A 19,917-nucleotide genomic window follows, 5' to 3' on the forward strand; every position below is an offset into this window, starting at 1 on the left:
CTGGGCTGCAGCCATCCCCTGAAATGCGGCCGTCCTGTGAGCTGCAGCTGTATTGTGCTAAGCACAGTCCGCCAGTTCCAGATAAATTGCCCATAGTAACTGGGACATCAGTAAGAACAACACTTTTCCACCTTTTCACTCAAGAAGAAAGTCTAGGAAGAATGTCTTCTTGGGTGAAGAGTCTCTGATAGATCAGTTTTGATTGAATAACATTTTTACACCTCGGAGGAGCAGAACAAAATACAGGGTACTTGGATGTCATGTTACACCTCATTAAGAACTCTTGGGTACCTCTTTGGGGGTCTCACCATTTGAGAACCATAGCCATAAAATAAAGGCAGGTATGGCTGATATTATGGGAGGATTAAGATGAGAACACAAAACCCGCTTACTCCATCGTTATTCTTCATGGATAGCGTAAGGTTATTTAATGCTGGTTCTCCACAGCGCTCCCGTAATGGTGCCATCCAGTGCTAGTCTCGTGTCGCAATGCAAGCTATCATGCTCCAAAGCCAACCATTCCACAAATCAGAATAACCATTTTCCACCTTTCCATCAAAGACTAGCGTGCCTCAAGGGCAAGCAGGGGGCTAATGCATGTTATGCTCCTTGTCCACTCATTGGGCCCCTTTGATCACCGCAATGAAAGTGAGTTTGCAAGCAAAAAAGAAAGACTCAACCCAAAATATTATTTGAAGCAGTAAAATCATTGAGTATTTGGCCAGTCTAAGAATTAGTCTTGAATCATTTTCTATCATTTTCATAAGTTGACTCCATGAGCAAATTTACACCAGAGCTCAAACCCATTTAATAGATGATTGCGTGCAGTGGATGAAATGTACCTTCATAGGGAATAATAAAAACAAAATCAATAACAATGGTTAAAAATTGGGTTTTACTATAATGAATCCCCAAACCCTTAAAAAATGATAGAAGCACATGTTGGAATTTGGAAGGAGTCGGAATTAGTCATGAAAAGTGCATTATTAGTGAAGTGGAGCTGAATTTGAAATTTATGTAACGTCTGAAGTTTGGCCAAGTGCAACAGGAAAGAAAATATGATGTTTTGTGTATGTAGTAAAGCAGCATCCTTATAATTCAGTCTGCTTGCAGACACCTGGCCGGTCTCCTCTTACACCGGGTCCCCGGAGAAGACTGTGCAGAAAGGGTTATTGAAACAGTAAGCTACATTAACCACAGGGCTGCATAATGCTGTGTGTCCCGGCGACACCTGAGAAACGCGCCTGCGTCCGGACCCCGTGAAGTAACTTATATTGTAGTAGCAATTGAGGGACTTGTGAATCATGTAACACCTCTGTTTGTTCTGTAACAGGGGCAAGTTCAAGAAATGATATCAAGTTATACAGATATCCATTTCTTCTATGTCCTAGAAGATTTCACCGCCCTCCCCACCAAAACTATTTATGCATATGTAGCTCTTTACATCGTCACTCTGTTTCTCCAACACTGAGAAAGCATTGTTTGAATCGATACACAAATGAGTTTACAGATTTCAAGCCTTGGTCACCCCAACTCTATTCTTCGACCAGTGCTGCCTCTTCCTGTATGACTATGCCGTGTGACTTCAAGCAAAGGAGCCGTCAGCTAAGCAGGAGGAGGTGGCACTGGCTGGGGAATAGAGCCTGAGTGACAGAGGTTTCCAATCTACCATACCCTTTTGCATATCATCTCAAACCCTGATTTCTCAGTAATGAGGAACTGACTGGCCATGTAAAGTGTTGTGAATTCTGTGGCTGAATTCACTCCTGTGGTCACAAGTGGTACTGCAGCTTCTGAGCTTCCTCCCTCAGGTGTTCTGGTGAGCTCGTTAACTGCTTCATTACTTAACTCCGCCTGATGCTGCTATCCTTGCTCCTTGTCAATGTTTCAGTGTTGGATCTGAGCTTCTCCTGATTGTTCCTGTGACCTGCTGCTCTGTATAGCTAAGTGCTTTTTGCTTTTTTGTTGCTTTTTTTCTGTCCAGCTTGTCTTTTGTTTTGCTGGAAGCTCTGAGACGCAAAGGGTGTACCGCCGTGCCGTTAGTTCGGCACGGTGGGTTTTTTTTGCCCCCTTTGCGTGGTTTTGCTTTAGGGTTTTTTGTAGACTGCAAAGTTCGCTTTACTGTCCTCGCTCTGTCCTAGAATATCGGGCCCCACTTTGCTGAATCTATTTCATCCCTACGTTTTGTCTTTTCATCTTACTCACAGTCATTATATGTGGGGGGCTGCCTTTTCCTTTGGGGAATTTCTCTGGGGCAAGTCAGGCCTATTTTTCTATCTTCAGGCTAGCTAGTTTCTTAGGCTGTGCCGAGTTGCCTAGGTAGTTGTTAGGCGCAATCCACAGCCGCTTTTAGTTGTGTTTAGGATAGGATCAGGTGTGCAGTCTACAGAGTTTCCTTGTCTCAGAGCTCGTTCTTGTATTTTTGGGTATTTGTCAGATCACTGTGTGCGCTCTGATCGCTAAGCACACTGTGTTTCTGGATTGCCTTCATAACACCTGTCATTAGCAAACATAACAGTAAAGGTACTGATGGACCTGTCTTTGAAAGAGCTACATGTAGAAATGGTGTAGCTAGTTTGTGGTGTGAAATCCTGCTGACAGATTCCCTTTAAGAAATCAGAGGCCGTGTTACTGAGGCTGATTTCCTTTAAAATTGTACATACAATCATGAGAAAATTTTCCCTCTGGACTCCAGCTGGGTAACATAATCATGTAATTCGGATCTAGGTTTGCATACTGTCCCTGCTCCGCCACATTAAAATAAAAAATTAAAATCCTGTAAATTAGAGATGAGCAGATGAGGCAGAAATGGAATTCGCCTATTCGCGTAGATTTTGCCAGCAAATTTGATTCAGTTAGTAGTTATTTTCTGCTAATTTAATGTTCCTTATTATCCTCTGGGGCCTCTCCAGACCATAATAAACGGAATTTGTAAAAAAATAAAAAAAATCTTTATGCTCACCTTACCACTCCTCTCTCAGGCCGTGATCTTTGCAGCTGCATGCTCTGAACCCTCCCAGGCCTATGAAACCCGGAATCCCCGGCCTAGCGTGATCCGAGGACCAGATGGGTGGCGGTTTGTAACAGAGGAGCTATAGAGTTGAGGGATCAGGATTTTTTTTTAATTTATTTGAAGACCACCAATGGCTTAGAATAATGGCGGCCAGCAGCTGCATAATGCTGGATCCAGATGGAAGTGAAGTACAAAAAAATCTGCATTTTGGCAAATGTGGATTTTTGTAAAATTTGAGTAAAGTTTATGGCCAGCTTATGATAATGAGATTTTGCAGCATCCAACAGGTCGTGTCATAATAAGAGAGCACAGTAGGCAGGGGTGTAACTATAGTGGGTGGAGGGGTGGTAGTTGCAAACCGGGCTCTGGAGACCCGTTTGGCAAAATGAGAAGATCAATAATATTAAAAACTTTTGAAAGTTGGGGTCCTGTTGGATATTTTGCTTTAGGATAGGCAAGTTTCAAGCTACTGACAGTAGGTCATTTGACTAGTAATATGGTTGCACCGTGTCTTTAATCTAGTCCCCATAGGACTGGACTATGCAACAAATTCATAGAGAACCAATAACAGAATCTCACCCGGGTCCTTGAACCTGAAAAACCCACTGAAACCTGAAAACGCCATTTTAGAAACTGAAGGAGCCACAAATTATGAAAGCATACAGACCTGCTTTCCAAAAAAAGTAATTCTTCTCTGTATTCAATAGCGCCAAGTGTGAACATAACCTAAGAACCCATTTCCACCTATTGGCCTGTCTAAACAAGCTGTCAATCACCCAATGAACCACTCGTTATTCAGGTGACTTTATTTTAACGCAAGCATAAAAATAATTGTTCTCGGCAGCACATCATCTTGTGTAAACATGACATGCTGTTGATACGATAGTGTTCTATGCACATGGTATTAATGATCGTTCTGTGGGTCTGGAAAATGCGTCCGGCCTGTCCAAAAAGGCCATTATATGACTGTCACTTGGCTTGCATGTAGACATGTGGCGGTCGTTTAATGGCCACTTTTGACCTGTGCAATAGCAGGCTTCGACAACACATCCGTCAGTTCACCCTCTTTTCTAGTGAGGTAGATTTCATGCTATAACTTAAATAAAAATCAAATGTAACACCCAAGTTCAATTGTTCTTTGGGAATCTTTCTTAGCGTCGCGGCGATCTGAGAATCACGTTTTACAGGCTTAATAAATTATATCACGTTCAGTAAACTGTAAAATTTTTATTGTACCCCCAGGCCACCATTGTTGGCTGCAGCTTTTATGACAGGTTTTGAGTAGACAGAATATAGTAAATTTGCAGAGATTTCTCAAATTGTAGAACAAGTTAAGATCATTAATAGGGAAAACAATACTGGTGATTTTCTGGTATGTCTGCAGCTTCTTGTTACTTACAGTATAATGGATAAACCAATAGGCTGCAATGGTGGAACATGGAGGGGTTTGGAAAAGTAGCCCCTTGTGTATATTACCTTTTTCATATTTTGGGCAATGGGCCATTTTCTGTGTTTGAACCAAGTGGGATAAGCGATATTGGTAATCCTCCTCTCTACTCCCCTCTTATCTTCTCTTCCCACACTCGCATACAAGATTTCTCTCGCGCATCACCCCTACTCTAACTCTCTACCACAACATATCAGACTCTCGCGTACCATCTAAACCTTCAAAAAGAACCTGAAGACCCAGCTCTTCCGACAAACCTACAACCTGCAGTAACCGCCGATCGACCAAACCACTGCACGACCAGCTCTACCCTTGCCTACTGTATCCTCACCCATCCCTTGTAGATTGTGAGCCTTCGCGGGCAGGGTCCTCTCTCTTCCTGTACCATTTGTGACTATTGTTCAAGATTATTGTACTTGTTTTTATGTATACCCCTCCTCACATGTAAAGCACCATGGAATAAATGGCGCTATAATAATAAATCTACTATATATTTGTCTAAGGGTCACTTCCGTCTGTCTGTCTGTCTGTAACGGAAATCCCAAGTCGCTGATTGGTCGCGGCAAAACGGCCACGACCAATCAGCGACGGGCACAGTACGGCGGCGAAATGGCCGCTCCCTACTCCCCTGCCGTCAGTGTCCGCTCCATACTCCCCTACAGTCAGCGCTCACACAAGGTTAATGGCTGCGTTACACCGCGTTATGCCGCGGTGTAACGCACTCCATTAACGCTGCTATTAACCCTGTGTGACTAACTATTTACTATTGATGCTGCCTATGCAGCATCAATAGTAAAAAGATCTAATGTTAAAAATAATTAAAAAAATCATTATAATCATCCGTCGGCCCCCGGATGCAGCCCAGGCCCGCTCCTCACGACGCTCCGGTGACCAGTCCATGCATTGCGGTCTCGCGAGACCGCTACGTCATCATCTCGTGAGACCGCAATGCACTCTTGGGACCGGAGTCGCGAGGAGCATTGGAAAATGCCTGGACTGGATCCGGGGGGCCGACGGAAGGTGAGTATATAACATTTTTTATTTTAATTCTTTTTTTAACAGGGATATGGTGACTTTTGTGTTTGAAACTGTTAAACTGTAAAGCGCTGCAGAATATGTTGACGCTATATAAATAGAGATTATTATTATTATATGGTGCCCACATTGCTATATACTACGTGGGCTGTGTTAGATACTACATGGACTGTGTTATATACTACATCTCTGTGCTATATACTATGTGGGCTGTGCTATATACTACGTGGCTGTGGTATATATTACGTGGCTGGGCAATATACTACATCGCTGTGCTCTATACTATGTGGCCTGTGTTATATACTGCATGGGCAGTGTTGTATACTACGTCTCTGTGCTATATACTACGTGGCTGTGCTATATACTACGTGGCTGTGCAATATATTACGTGGCTGGGCAATATAGTATGTGGCTGGGCAATATACTACGTGGCTTGGCAATATACTACGTGTCTGTGCTATATACTACTTGTCTGTGCTATATACTACGTGGCTGGGCAATATACTACTTGTCTGTGCTATTTACTACGTGGGTTGGGCAGTATACTACGTGGGCTGAAAGGGAGCAGACCAACAACCCTTCTTCATACAACCACATAACTGAATATCTGTATTCAGACTGATATCCATCTTCTGAATTGTATCAATTTTTTTTCTGTATGTACCTTTTAAAAAGTTAAAAAGCGATAAGTAGTGCCAACCTCTAGGCGCTTCGTGTGCTGTAAAATGGTTACTTCCTGATACATCATGCATTTAGGGGAGATATGGTGTAATAGTGTTGAATACACCATGTGTCTTACTCCTTATAAAAAAAGACTAATAAATACAGTAAAATCCCATAGCAAGCTACAGTGAGTTCGGAAGAGTTCAGACCCCTTTACATTTTTCACTCTGTTTCATTGCAGCCATTTGGTAAATTCAAAAAAGTTAATTTTTTATCTCATTAATGTACACTCTGCACCCCATCTTGACTAAAAAAACAGAAATGTAGAAATTTTTGCAAATTTATTAAAAAAGAAAAACTGAAATATCACATGGTCATAAGTATTCAGCCCCTTTGCTCAGTATTGAGTAGAAGCACCCTTTTGAGCTAGTACAGCCATGAGTCTTCTTGGGAATGATGCAACAAGTTTTTCACACCTGGATTTTGGGATCCTCTGCCATTCTTCCTTGCAGATCATCTCCAGTTCCGTCAGATTGGATGATGAACGTTGGTGGACAGCCATTTTCAGGTCTCCCCAGAGATACTCAATTGGTTTCAGGTCGGGGCTCTGGCTGGGCCAGTCAAGAATGGTCACAGAGTTGTTGTGAAGCCACTCCTTTGTTATTTTAGCTTTGTGATTTGGGTCATTGTCTTGTTGGAAGGTGAACATTCGGGCAAGTCTGAGGTCCAGAGAACTCTGGAAGAGGTTTTCATCCAGGATATCTCTGTCCTTGGCCGCATTCATGTTTCCTTCAATGGCAACCAGTCGGCCTGTCCCTGCAGCTGAAAAACACCCTATAGCATGATGCTGCCACCACCATGTTTCACTGTTGGGATTGTATTGGGCAGGTGAAGAGCAGTGCCTGGTTTTCTCCACATATACGGCTTAGAATTATCATCAAAAAGATCTATCCTTGTCTCATCAGACCAGAGAATCTTATTTTTCATAGTCTGGGAGTCCTTCATGTGATTTTTTTTTAGCAAACTCTATGCAGGCTTTCATATGTCTTGCACTGAAGAGAGACTTCCATCAGGCCACTCTGCCATAAAGGCCTGACTGGTGGAAGGCTGCAGTGATAGTTGACTTTATGGAACTTTCTCCCATCTCCCTACTTCATCTCTGAAGCTCAGCCACTGTGATCTTTGGGTTCTTCTTTACCTCTCTCACCAAGGCTCTTCTCCCATGATTGCTCAGTTTGGCTGGACAGCCAGGTCTAGCAAGACTTCTGGTGCTCTCAAACTTCTTCCATTTAATGATTATGGAGGCCACTTTGGAACCTTGAGTACTGCAGAAATTCTTTTGTAACCTTGGCCAGATCTGTGCCTTGCCACAATTCTGTCTCTGAGCTCCTTGGCCAGTTCCTTTGACCTCATGATTCTCATTTGGTCTGACATGCACTGTGAGCTGTGAGGTCTTATATAGACAGGTGTGTGGCTTTCCAAATCAAGTCCTATCAGTTTAATTAAACACAGCTGGACTCCAATGAAGGAGTAGAACCATCTCAAGGAGGATCACAAGGAAATGGACACCATGTGACTTAAATATGAGTGTCTGAGCAAAGGGTCTGAATATTTATGACCATGTGATATTTCAGTTTTTCTTTTTTAATGAATATGCAAAAATTTCTACATTTCTGTTTTTTTTTTCAGTCAAGATGGGGTGCAGAGTGTACATTAATTAGAAAAAAATGAACTTTTTTGAATTTACCAAATGGCTGCAGTGAAACAAAGAGCGAAAAATGTAAAGGGGTCTGAATACTTTCCGTACCCACTGTTTAGGCTTACTTAGACTTAGGCTGGTTTCACACTTGCGTTTCAAAACGCATGCGTTTTAAAAAAAAACGCATGGTGAAGAAACGCATGTAGAGCGCCGACGACGGGGCGACGCTCATAGCAATCCGGCAGTGACAACCATAGAGGTCTGCTGGAGACCTCTGGTTATCTTGCCAACCTATTGGTAACCCGTGATCATGTGACGGGATCACCAGTGGTCGGGATTTCCGGCGCGCTTGCTGGAAGCGCGAGTTAAATGCCGCTGTCAGAAATTGACAGCGGCATTCAACTAGTTAACAGCCGCGGGTGGATCACGATTCCAACAGCAGCTGTTGTTGGCAGATGTCAAGTGTATATATCAGCTGACATGTAACCAGAAAGGTGCGGGCTCAACGCCAGAGCCCGCACCAAACAGGGGGAGTCCGACATCGGCGTACTATTACGCCTGATGTCGGAAAGGGGTTAAAGACCCGTGAGAGTTGAGATTTTGGAGATTTTGCATTGAGGCCTGCAAGCATCAAATTCCCTGACTGTTTATTATTCTGATACAGAATTGTATTTTTTTGTTATTGTTCGTTGACACCGGGCCTAACACAGTCACTCCCCAAATACACAGGAGGTGAATACTGTCCAGGGTGTGTCTCATCAGGGTCTTCTGTCTCCTTACAGATGCCGTCTTCACCAGCGGACATGTCACTGACTACTTATTTGTCGGAAACATCGTTTACACTGTGAGTATTTTTGTGGTAAAGCAGATGTCCAATGCTATTACACGATGTTCTCACTGAATATTTATGCAATCAAGGAAGCAGAACTCGCAGTCCAAACACAAATACCAAGCTGGTTCTCTAATCCCACACAAGTGTACAATAGTCACGTTTCAGTCAGGACCGTCAGACCTTTCTAAAAAAAAAAAAAAGACTACACAAAAGAGGATATTGGAAATGATGAGAAAAAGAACTGATGGCTCCAGGTCGGCCCGTTTAACAGACCCTTGTGTTGGACCTCTGTAATATAAAAAAAGCTACCTCACTATTTCAATTCATACTGTACGTATATTTAAAAAGTTTATAAGTAATCTTCGGCTTTGTTCACACATTGTTTTTTGCTGCTTTTTTCCTGCAGCCAAAACTTGATCCCTTGGCAGTAAAAAAAAGCTGCAGACAAAAAGCAGCTTTTGCTGATTTTTTTTTTGCTGCTTGTTTTGCTGTGCTTTTCAGGATCCCAAATTCAGCTGTGCTTCCCTACAAGCATAAATAATACAAAGTGTTAGATCACCAATGCAAGACATACAATGGCATGTAAAAGTTTCTGCAACCCTGGTCAAAATTACCGTTTTTGTAAACAGTTAAGCAAGTTGAAGATGAAATGATCTCTAAAAGGTCCAAAGTTAAAGATTGCACATTTCCTTTGTATTTTAGACAAAAAAATATATATATTTTCATCTTTTACTTTTTAAAAATTATGAAAAAGAAAATAGGCCTATGCAAAAGTATGGGCACCGTTGGAGATTTGTGTGCTCAGATAACTTTGACCAAGGTTTCAGACCTTAATTAAGCTGTTATGGTTATGGCTTATTTATATTCATCATTAGGAATGGCCAAGTGATGCACATTTCCCAGCTTTATAAAAACCCAGCCTCCTCTAACCTTGTGCCAAAAAACAGCAGCCATGGGTTCTTCTAAGCAGCTGCCTAACACTCTGAAAATGGTGGAGGCCCACAAAGCAGGAGAAGGCTATAAGAAGACAGCAAAGCGTTTTCAAGTTGCCCTTTCATCACTTCAAAATGTAATGAAGAAATGGCAGTTAATAGAAACAGTGGAGGTCAAGATAAGGTTTTGGAGACCAAGCAAAATTTCAGTGAGATCTGCTCGTAGGATTGCTAGAGAGGCAACTCAGAACCCTTGCTTGACTGTAAAATACCTTAAGAAAGATTTAACAGACCGTGATAATTGTACCATTGTTCTGAGACCTCTACACAAATATGGCCTTCATGAAAGAGTGATCAGAAGAAACAGCTCCTGTAGTTTCAGTTTCCTGTTGCGATTATACATCCACTCTGGTCTTCTGCCCATGGCTGAATTGGTGGGGTTGGACATAGTAGCATCTGTAACCTGCTGTGCATGCCTCATCAGTGGTCTGCTGGGTCTGTCTGCATGCCTCCCTGGTTGTGGAGCCCTGGACGGTGTGTGAGAACACCAGTCCCCTGCAGCTCCCCGGTTCCACTTGGCTGAGTAGTATCCCACTGATACCACCATAATGTGGAGACACCGGGGGGTCATCAGGCACCCTGATCTTCTAGCCGAGACCGCATGTTCCAGTGATCATCCCGCTGAACGCCCGTTCTCCTTTTATTGTGGGCATAATGCTACTCAGACAACACAGGGTGAGGGTAAAACAGTGTTGCAATGCTTTATTGAACCACAAAACAGGCAGATAACACGTAGAACAGTCTAAGCAAAATACACCAAGATGGTGCACATTACAGAGTTTGACCCTTCTGCTAACTCTCCAGGATAATGGTAGCTGTTACTTCAGAGCTTCCAGGATCTACTACCCCACCTGTGGCACGTACACAGAGAGTAGGTAACGACAAACTTAGGAAGATGACAGTCCATTTAAATACAAGGCCAGGTGACTGGAGGGTCACAATCTGGCTTCGTCTTCCAGGGTCGACTACCCCACCTGTGGCGCACACAAAGTAAGGAGGTATCGACACGCATAGGAAGATGACAGTCCATTGAGTTACAAGGCCAGTTGACCTGAGGGTCACAACCTGGCTTCTCCGAACTTCTCCATGGAGCCAGGCGATCAGCGGGTCCCAGTCCTGGATTTCTCCAAACGTATCCATTGTTCAGCGATGGAGCAGATCTGTATTTTTCCAACTGAGGCCGAAGTCCCCTAGGTTGTTTCCTATAGATCTGTGGCCCTGGAGGAGCCATGATATATTGGCAGCAGTCCTGTAGGGTCCCTGGAGGTTTGGATGTCTTGGCAGAATTTCTGGCTGTCTCTCTCTCTGTCTCTACAGAGGCATGCAACCTATTTATATACTATACAAGTGTCCTTAATCCAGTATTGACATAAAGGGTAGGAATGGAGATGAGATCAAATAGCATTACTTGATTATTGAATCTATTTGAATAGTTTTTCCTCCTCTGTTATCGAAGTCATCAAACTATCTGGCCTACACAATGCATAATTAGTATATCAATAAACGTCACTAGTCATCAAGGATAAGAGCACAATATGTTATATGAAATGTCAATATTACAGGCTTACACAAGCAAAATTCTGTTTTCTTGACCAACACAAATTCAAAAGTCAACATACAGATAACAATCTACTGTATTCTTCTTGGTTTGCTAAAAGTAGTCATCTGGTTAATTTAGATACAATGCTATGTCTCCACATATGGGTAAAAAAATGCTGCAAAAATGCAACAAAAATGCTGAAAGAAGTGACATGCTGCAGTTTTAAAAAAAAGCAGCAGTTTTTCATTTCAGTCAGGAAAAAAAAATGTGTGTGCATGAGATTTCTGAAGTCTCACAGCTTTTGCTGGAACTGTAAAAAGTAACTTTTAATAAAACAAAAAATGCAGCAAAACACAACGTGTGAACATAACCCTAAAGGTGTTGTCTAGGACTATTATTTGTTTATTTTTACCATGGCCTAAAAACTAACAGACAGATATTTCTAACTAAGTGCCTGTTCTACCCAGCGCTAAATGGTCACCAACCGATTCCGCTGACACATGTCAACAGAGCAGCTCTTCCTCTTCCGGCCTGCTGTATCAACAGGGTGTGACTGCTGACATCATGCTGATTGACAGCTGGCTCTTCACAGATAGGGAGGTGACTGTCAATCAGCATGACATTAACAGTCACGCCCCGTCAACAGAACAGAGCGGAAGATTAGCCGCTGCTTTGTCGACGTCACTACTCTTCCACCAGAGCTCTGTCCATGACCAGAGATCAACACTGGGCAGAAGAGGCAGGTTGGTAACAACTACATGCATGTTTGTTCTTGGGCATATTCTAAATAATATAGTCGCGGATAATCCCTTCTTGTAACTACACTGTAGTGACGTCTTCGTTGATTGCATTACGGCGTCTAATCTTACAGATAAGTAAATAAGGCAGCACACTGCAGCGCTAGAACATACAAACTTGAAAAACAAAATTTGAACTGCATTACTGCACTAGAAATATGAAAAATGAGAGCTTTTAGCGCATAAAAATGGCCAATTTTATGTGTACCTGGTAGCCACTTTACGGCATCTCTCTTATACGAGGTCCTACACTTGCCTTACCTCGCTGAGAATAAACGTCTCCATCTGAATGGGTACATGTGAAACCTCTTCCTAGACCAAAATTCTCTCTCTCTGTGGAAGGGTATCGGACCTGCTGTAATTAAAACACCTGTGGCTAGGAGGCGGAGTGCACGATCAGAAGGCTAGAGAATACATTTCAAAAACCTGACCGGCACATCCAAACATAGACTCAGTGTGGACAGGTGCTGAACCTAGAGTCGCCAACTCGTATATAGTTAAGTAAATAAGGCAGCACACTGCAGCGCTAGAACATACAAACTTGAAAAACAAAATTTGAACTGCATTACGGCACTAGAAATATGAAAAAATGAGAGCTTTTAGCGCATAAAAATGGCCAATTTTATGTGCACCTGGTAGCCCCTTTACGGCATCTCTCTTATACCAGGTCCTACACTTGCCTTACCTCACTGAGAATAAACGTCTCCATCTGAATGGGTAAATGTAATCTTACAGATACACCCAGCAGAATTTATTGCTGTGATCAAATCCAGATTATACTGAACATTTATGTGCTTTTTTTATGCTTCTTTATATAGTATGTCGTGGTGACAGTCTGTTTGAAAGCTGGCTTAGAAACCACAGCATGGACAAAAGTAAGTGAACCCTAAAAGCAGTAGTTTAATGAGTTAATATAAAATATTGGATCTGGCCAGACACTAGTTAGTGGTTATAACTTAGCTGCCTCATATGATTCTTTTTTTACAATTAATTTTTGTATTGATCTGATGTACATTTCATATATGTTATTATTTTAGCAACTAAAGGGCTTATCCACGGGCTGATTCTGCTGACATTGCAATTCAACCCCATTCACTTGTATGTGACAGAGATGCAATACCAGACCCAGGATATAATGACGCTGTTTCCAGAAGAAAGCAGCTATGGTCTCTTATCTGATACAACCATGATTGCAGAGACAAAGAAAACTAAACTAGGCCTCTTCTGCCCCATTCCCAAAATAAAGACACTGGCACCTTGGCATTAGTTGGGTGGCGATCGGTCACAGCTTTTAGTTATAACCAATAGTTAACAAACAACCATTGTCGTAAACCAACTTGAAAACGTACCAGAAGCAATATACCGACACTGATCCTGGTGTCCATGTCCACGCTCTCTCCAAACGTTCTCCATTATTGATCGACGCTGTGACCTGGATACCCTAAATGTAACTATTAACAGATCAATAAGAGATTAACATAGCACCTGTAATGTACCCAGGACGGTGGGGGAAGAAGATGGATCTCACCCAGGAAAGATTTTAGATTTAATCTGAATTACCCTTCATCTTGCAGTTCAGTCACCTGGCCGTCTGGGGAAGCATGCTGATGTGGTTGGTGTTTTTTGGTGCTTATTCCACTATTTGGCCTGTAATTCCTATTGCTCCAGACATGCTTGGACAGGTCAGTGACTTTATCTCTTATTTTATGTGATAAGAACTGAACATAACTTACATTGTATTTATTGATTTTCAATAACGGGATGAATACGTTCTATAGATTTCAAAATAGGTATAGAAATAAAGGTCATTTTCCTATGTTTTGTCTTTTGGCTAATCAACGTTAACCCCTTTCTGACATCGGACGTACTATCCCGTCCATGTGGGGTGGGCCCCTATGACCATGGACGGGATAGTACGTCCAGCGCGATCGGCGGCGCTCACGGGGGGAGCGCCGCCGATCGCGGCCGGGTGTCAGCTGCCTATCGCAGCTGACATCCGGCACTATGTGCCAGGAGCGGTCACGGACCGCCCCCGGCACATTAACCCCTGGCACACCGCGATCAAAGATGATCGCGATGTGCCGGCGGTGCAGGGAAGCACCGAGCAGGGAGGGGGCTCCCTGCGGGCTTCCCTGAGCCCCCCGCAGCAACGCGATGTGATCGCGTTGCTGCGAGGGTCTTACCTCCCTCCCTCCCTGCTCCAGGCCGCGGATCCAAGATGGCCGCGGATCCGGGTCCTGCAGGGAGGGAGATGGCTTCACAGAGCCTGCTCAGAGCAGGCACTGTGAAGGCTGCAGCGCTGCTAGTCAGATCAGTGATCTGACAGAGTGCTGTGCAAACTGTCAGATCACCGATCTGTGATGTCTCCCCCTGGGGCAAAGTAAAAAAGTAAAAAAAATTTTTTTCAAATGTGTAAAAAAAAATTAAAAAAAATATTCCAAAATAATGAAAAAAAAAAAATATTATTCCCATAAATACATTTCTTTATCTAAATAAAAAAAAAAACAATAAAAGTACACATATTTAGTATCGCCGCATCCGTAACGGCCCGACCTATAAAACTGGCCCACTAGTTAACCCCTTCAGTAAACACCGTAAGAAAAAAAAAAAAAAACGAGGCAAAAAACAGCGCTTTATTATCATACCGCCGAACAAAAAGTGGAATAACACGCGATCAAAAAGACAGATATAAATAACCATGGTACCGCTGAAAACGTCATCTTGTCCCGCAAAAAACGAGCCGCCATACAGCATCATCAGCAAAAAAATAAAAAAGTTATAGTCCTGAGAATAAAGCGATGCAAAAATAATTATTTTTTCTATAAAATAGTTTTTATCGTATAAAAGCGCCAAAACATAAAAAAATGATATAAATGAGGTATCGCTGTAATCGTACTGAGCCGAAGAATAAAACTGCTTTATCAATTTTACCAAACGCGGAACGGTATAAACGCCTCCCCCAAAAGAAATTCATGAATAGCTGGTTTTAGGTCATTCTGCCTCACAAAAATCGGAATAAAAAGCGATCAAAAAATGTCACGTGCCCGAAAATGTTACCAATAAAAACGTCAACTCGTCCCGCAAAAAACAAGACCTCACATGACTCTGTGGACCAAAATATAGAAAAATTATAGCTCTCAAAATGTGGTAACGCAAAAAATATTTTTTGCAATAAAAAGCGTCTTTCAGTGTGTGACGGCTGCCAATCATAAAAATCCCGCTATAAAAGTAAATCAAACCCCCCTTCATCACCCCCTTAGTTAGGGAAAAATTAAAAAAATGTATTTATTTCCATTTTCCCATTAGGGCTAGGGTTAGGGTTAGGGCTAGGGTTAGGGCTAGGGTTAGGGCTAGGGCTAGGGTTAGGGCTAGGGCTAGGCCTAGGGTTAGGGCTAGGGTTAGGGCTAGGGTTAGGGTTAGGGCTAGGGTTAGGGCTAGGGTTAGGGTTAGGGCTAGGGTTAGGGCTAGGGTTAGGGCTAGGGTTAGGGTTAGGGTTAGGGTTAGGACTAGGGTTAGGGCTAGGGTTAGGGCTAGGGTTAGGGTTAGGGCTAGGGTTAGGGTTAGGGCTAGGGTTAGGGCTACAGTTTGGGTTGGGGCTAAAGTTAGGGTTCGGGTTGGGGCTAAAGTTACAGTTAGGGTTTAGATTACATTTACAGTTGGGAATAGGTTTGGGATTAGGGTTAGGGGTGTGTCAGGGTCAGAGGTGTGGTTAGGGTTACTGTTGGGATTAGTGTTAGGGATGTGTTTGGATTAGGGTTTCAGTTATAATTGTGGGGTTTCCACTGTTTAGGCACATCAGGGGCTCTCCAAACGCGACATGGCGTCCAATCTCAATTCCAGCCAATTCTGCGTTGAAAAAGTAAAACAGTGCTTCTTCCCTTCCGAGCTCTCCCGTGTGCCCAAACAGGGGTTTACCCCAACATATAGGGTATCAGCGTACTCAGGACAAATAGGACAACAACTTTTGGGGTCCAATTTCTCCTGTTACCCTTGGGAAAATACAAAACTCGGGGCTAAAACATATTTTTTGTGGGGAACAAAAAGATTTTTTATTTTCACGGCTCTGCGTTATAAACTGTAGTGAAACACTTAGGGGTTCAAAGTTCTCACAACACATCTAGATTAGTTCCCTGGGGGGTCTAGTTTCCAATATGGGGTCACTTGTGGGGGGTTTCTACTGTTTAGGTACATTAGGGGTTCTGCAAACGCAATGTGACGTCTGCAGACCATTCCATCTAAGTCTGCATTCCAAATGGTGCTCCTTCCCTTCCGAGCTCTGCCATGCGCTCAAACGGTGGTTTCCCCCAACATACGGGGTATCAGCGTACTCAGGACAAATTGGACAACAACTTTTGGAGTCGAATTTCTCCTCTTACCCTCGGGAAAATACAAAACTGGGGGCTAAAAAATAATTTTGGGGGGAAAGATTTTTTTTTTTAATTTTCACGGCTCTGCGTTACAAACTGTAGTGAAACACTTGGGGGTTCAAAGCTATCACAACACATCTAGATGAGTTCCTTAGGGGGTCTAGTTTCCAAAATGGTGTCACTTGTGGGAGGTTTCTACTGTTTAAGTACATTAGGGGCGCTCAAACGGTGGTTCCCCCCCACATATGGGGAATCAGCGCACTCAGGACAAATTTTACAACAAATTGTGGGGTCGAATTTCTCCTGTTACCCTCGGGAAAATACAAAACTGGGGGCTAAAAAATAATTTTTGTGGGAAAAAATTTTTGTTTTATTTTTACGGCTCCCCATTATAAACTTCTGTGAAGCCCTTGGTGGGTCAAAGCGCTCAGCACACATCTAGATAAGTTCCTAAGGGGGTCTACTTTCCAAAATGGTGTCACTTGTGGGGGGTTTCTACTGTTTAGGTACATTAGGGGCTCTGCAAACGCAATGTGACACCTGCAGACCATTCCATCTAAGTCTACATTCAAATGGCACTCCTTCCCTTCTGAGCCCTCTCATGTGCCCAAACGGTGGTTCCCCCCCCCACATATGGGGTATCATCGCACTCAGGACAAATTGGGCAACAAATTTTGGGGTCCAATTTCTCCTGTTACCCTCAGGAAAATACAAAACTGGGGGCTAAAAAAAATAATTTTTGTGGGAAAAAAAATTTGTTTTATTTTTACGGCTCTGCATTATAAACTTCTGTGAAGCACTTGGTGGGTCAAAGTGCTCACAACACCTCTAGATAAGTTCCTTAGGGGGTCTACTTTCCAAAATGGTGTCACTTGTGGGGGGTTTCAATGTTTAGGCACATCAGGGGCTCTCCAAACGAAACATGGCGTCCCATCTCAATTCCTGTCAATTTTGCATTGAAAAGTCAAACGGCGCTCCTCCCCTTCTGAGCTCTCCCATCCGCCCAAACAGTGGTTTACCCCCACATATGGGGTATCAGCGTACTCAGGACAAATTGTACAACAACTTTTGGGGTCCAATTTCTTCTCTTACCCTTGGGAAAATAAAAAATTGTTGGCGAAAAGATAATTTTTGTGAAAAAATATGATTTTTTATTTTTACGGTTCTACATTATAAACTTCTGTGAAGCACTTGGTGGGTCAAAGTGCTCACCACACCTCTAGATAAGTTCCTTAGGGGGTCTACTTTCCAAAATGGTGTCACTTGTGGGGGGTTTCAATGTTTAGGCACATCAGGGGCTCTCCAAACGAAACATGGCGCCCCATCTCAATTCCAGTCAATTTTGCATTGAAAAGTCAAATGGCGCTCCTTCGCTTCCGAGCTCTGCCATGCGCCCAAACAGTGGTTTACCCCCACATGTGGGGTATTGGCATACTCAGGACAAATTGTACAACAATGTTTGGGGTCCATTTTCTCCTGTTACCCTTGGTAAAATAAAACAAATTGGAGCTGAATTAAATTTTTTGTGAAAAAAAGTTAAATGTTCATTTTTATTTAAACATTCAAAAAATTCCTGTGAAGCACCAGAAGGGTTAATAAACTTCTTGAATATGGTTTTGAGCACCTTGAGGGGTGTAGTTTTTAGAATGGTGTCACACTTGGGTATTTTCTATCATATAGACCCCTCAAAATGACTTCAAATGAGATGTGGTCCCTAAAAAAAAAATGGTGTTGTAGAAATGAGAAATTGCTGGTCAACTTTTAACCCTTATAACTCCCTAACAAAAAAAAATTTTGGTTCCAAAATTGTGTTGATGTAAAGTAGACATGTGGGAAATGTTACTTATTAAGTATTTTGTGTGACATATCTCTGTGATTTAATTGCATAAAAATTCAAAGTTGGAAAATTGCGAAATTTTCATAATTTTCGCCAAATTTCAGTTTTTTTCACAAATAAACGCAGGTACTATCAAAGAATTTTTACCATTGTCATGAAGTACAATATGTCACGAGAAAACAATGTCAGAATCACCGGGATCCATTAAAGCGTTCCAGAGTTATAACCTCATAAAGGGACAGTGGTCAGAATTGTAAAAATTGGCCCGGTCATTAACGTGCAAACCACCCTTGGGGGTAAAGGGGTTACAATCACCTATTACATAACATTTCCGATGGTAGAATGTGGCATGGTGAGCTGAGGAGACATATAATCTCTTTCTTTTGATACAAATGGACCGTTACTAATAGATCCACAAAAAAATCTGCAAAAACCTTAGCAGATTTTGGTGTGGATTTGCCTCTGCCAATGTTTCTGCTGCAGATCTGCAGTAATCCAAAGCAAGTGGAAAAATCTGCAGCACAAATTCAGTTAATTAAATTAAGCACTATATATTTGACATTCACATGTCAATTTGTGCTACAGATTTGCTTATTTCTGCAGCGAAATCCGGACCATTTGCAGGTGTGCCTTGGATCAGGAATGTCAAACTGCATTCCTCGAGGGCCGCAAACAGGTCATGTTTTCAGGATTTCCTTGTACTGCACAGGTGATAATTTAATCACCTGCACAGAATGATTCCAGCACCTTGTATAATGCAAAGGAAATCTTGAAAACACTCATGGTCTGAGGCCCTCGAGGAATGCAGTTTGACACCCCTGCCTTGCATTGTCCGCTATGAAAATTCCGCATTTCAAATATGTGTAGACGGAAACTATTACAACCTTCCCTGCAGGTCAAATTTTGCGTGGAAAATTTCAGCAACATTTGGATGAGATGAAATTTCCTTGACTTGTGCCGTATTCCACTGCTGAAGGGACCTGCTCAAATCCACTGATAAAATCCGCACCTAGTCCATCCTTTGTGAATTTACCCTTTTTAGAAAATACAAGTAACACCCAAAACATGCGCACACTGCCAGTATCTAAAAGCAGAGGTACTATACACTGAGATACCGTTGGGTTTCATAAATAATACGGACATTATCTTATGGTTCCGTTATGTGGATGTGCGCATGAGGCCTTATATCCAGGGTACTTGGGGACCACAGATTATTGATAAACCCTTTAAAAATCAAAACGCTAAATTCTTATTTTTGATTTGTGAAGAAAATAAACCTGTGTAATTTCCATCACGTCTCCTGCATTTTTCTTTTTCCAGTGGCTGTTTTTATGCTAAGTGACTAGCATTTATACTGGTGATCCATCTATTTATGCCGTTAAATAAGAAGTGATAAATGTAGCAGAAACATCCACCAACTAATCATGTGCCTGATATCTCTGTCTTACGTGGACTAAATGGGAACTAATGCCTGATTTGTTGCCATGGATTTAAAAACTTTAATTGTAAACCCCCCAAAACAATCTGTCCTCCAAATTGCAGAAGTAAAAGGGTCATAAAGGCATTTCTCAGCCGCTCCTACATAATTATGCTTTATAGCTACTTCATTAATTTTCTCATTTCTCGGGTAAGATAACATTGCTCCAATGCCTTTTCATGAGGGATTATTAGCGTCATTGTCTGGGGGAGATATTA

General features: G+C 42.4%; 1 protein-coding gene across 3 annotated transcripts in view; it reads left to right on the forward strand.

Moving 5' to 3' along the window:
* ATP8A2 (ATPase phospholipid transporting 8A2) overlaps nt 1-19,917 on the forward strand; it is a 1,056,467-nt gene that overhangs the window by 766,350 nt on the left and 270,200 nt on the right. For all 3 annotated transcript variants that reach the window (XM_069759054.1, XM_069759055.1, XM_069759056.1), the window contains 3 exons: nt 8,640-8,701; nt 12,837-12,893; nt 13,593-13,700. In XM_069759054.1, coding sequence (XP_069615155.1) covers nt 8,640-8,701; nt 12,837-12,893; nt 13,593-13,700 — 227 coding nt within the window. The remainder of the gene's footprint in view (nt 1-8,639; nt 8,702-12,836; nt 12,894-13,592; nt 13,701-19,917) is intronic.

This window comes from Ranitomeya imitator, chromosome 3 (assembly GCF_032444005.1).
Source record: "Ranitomeya imitator isolate aRanImi1 chromosome 3, aRanImi1.pri, whole genome shotgun sequence".
NCBI classification, from domain to species: domain Eukaryota; kingdom Metazoa; phylum Chordata; class Amphibia; order Anura; family Dendrobatidae; genus Ranitomeya; species Ranitomeya imitator.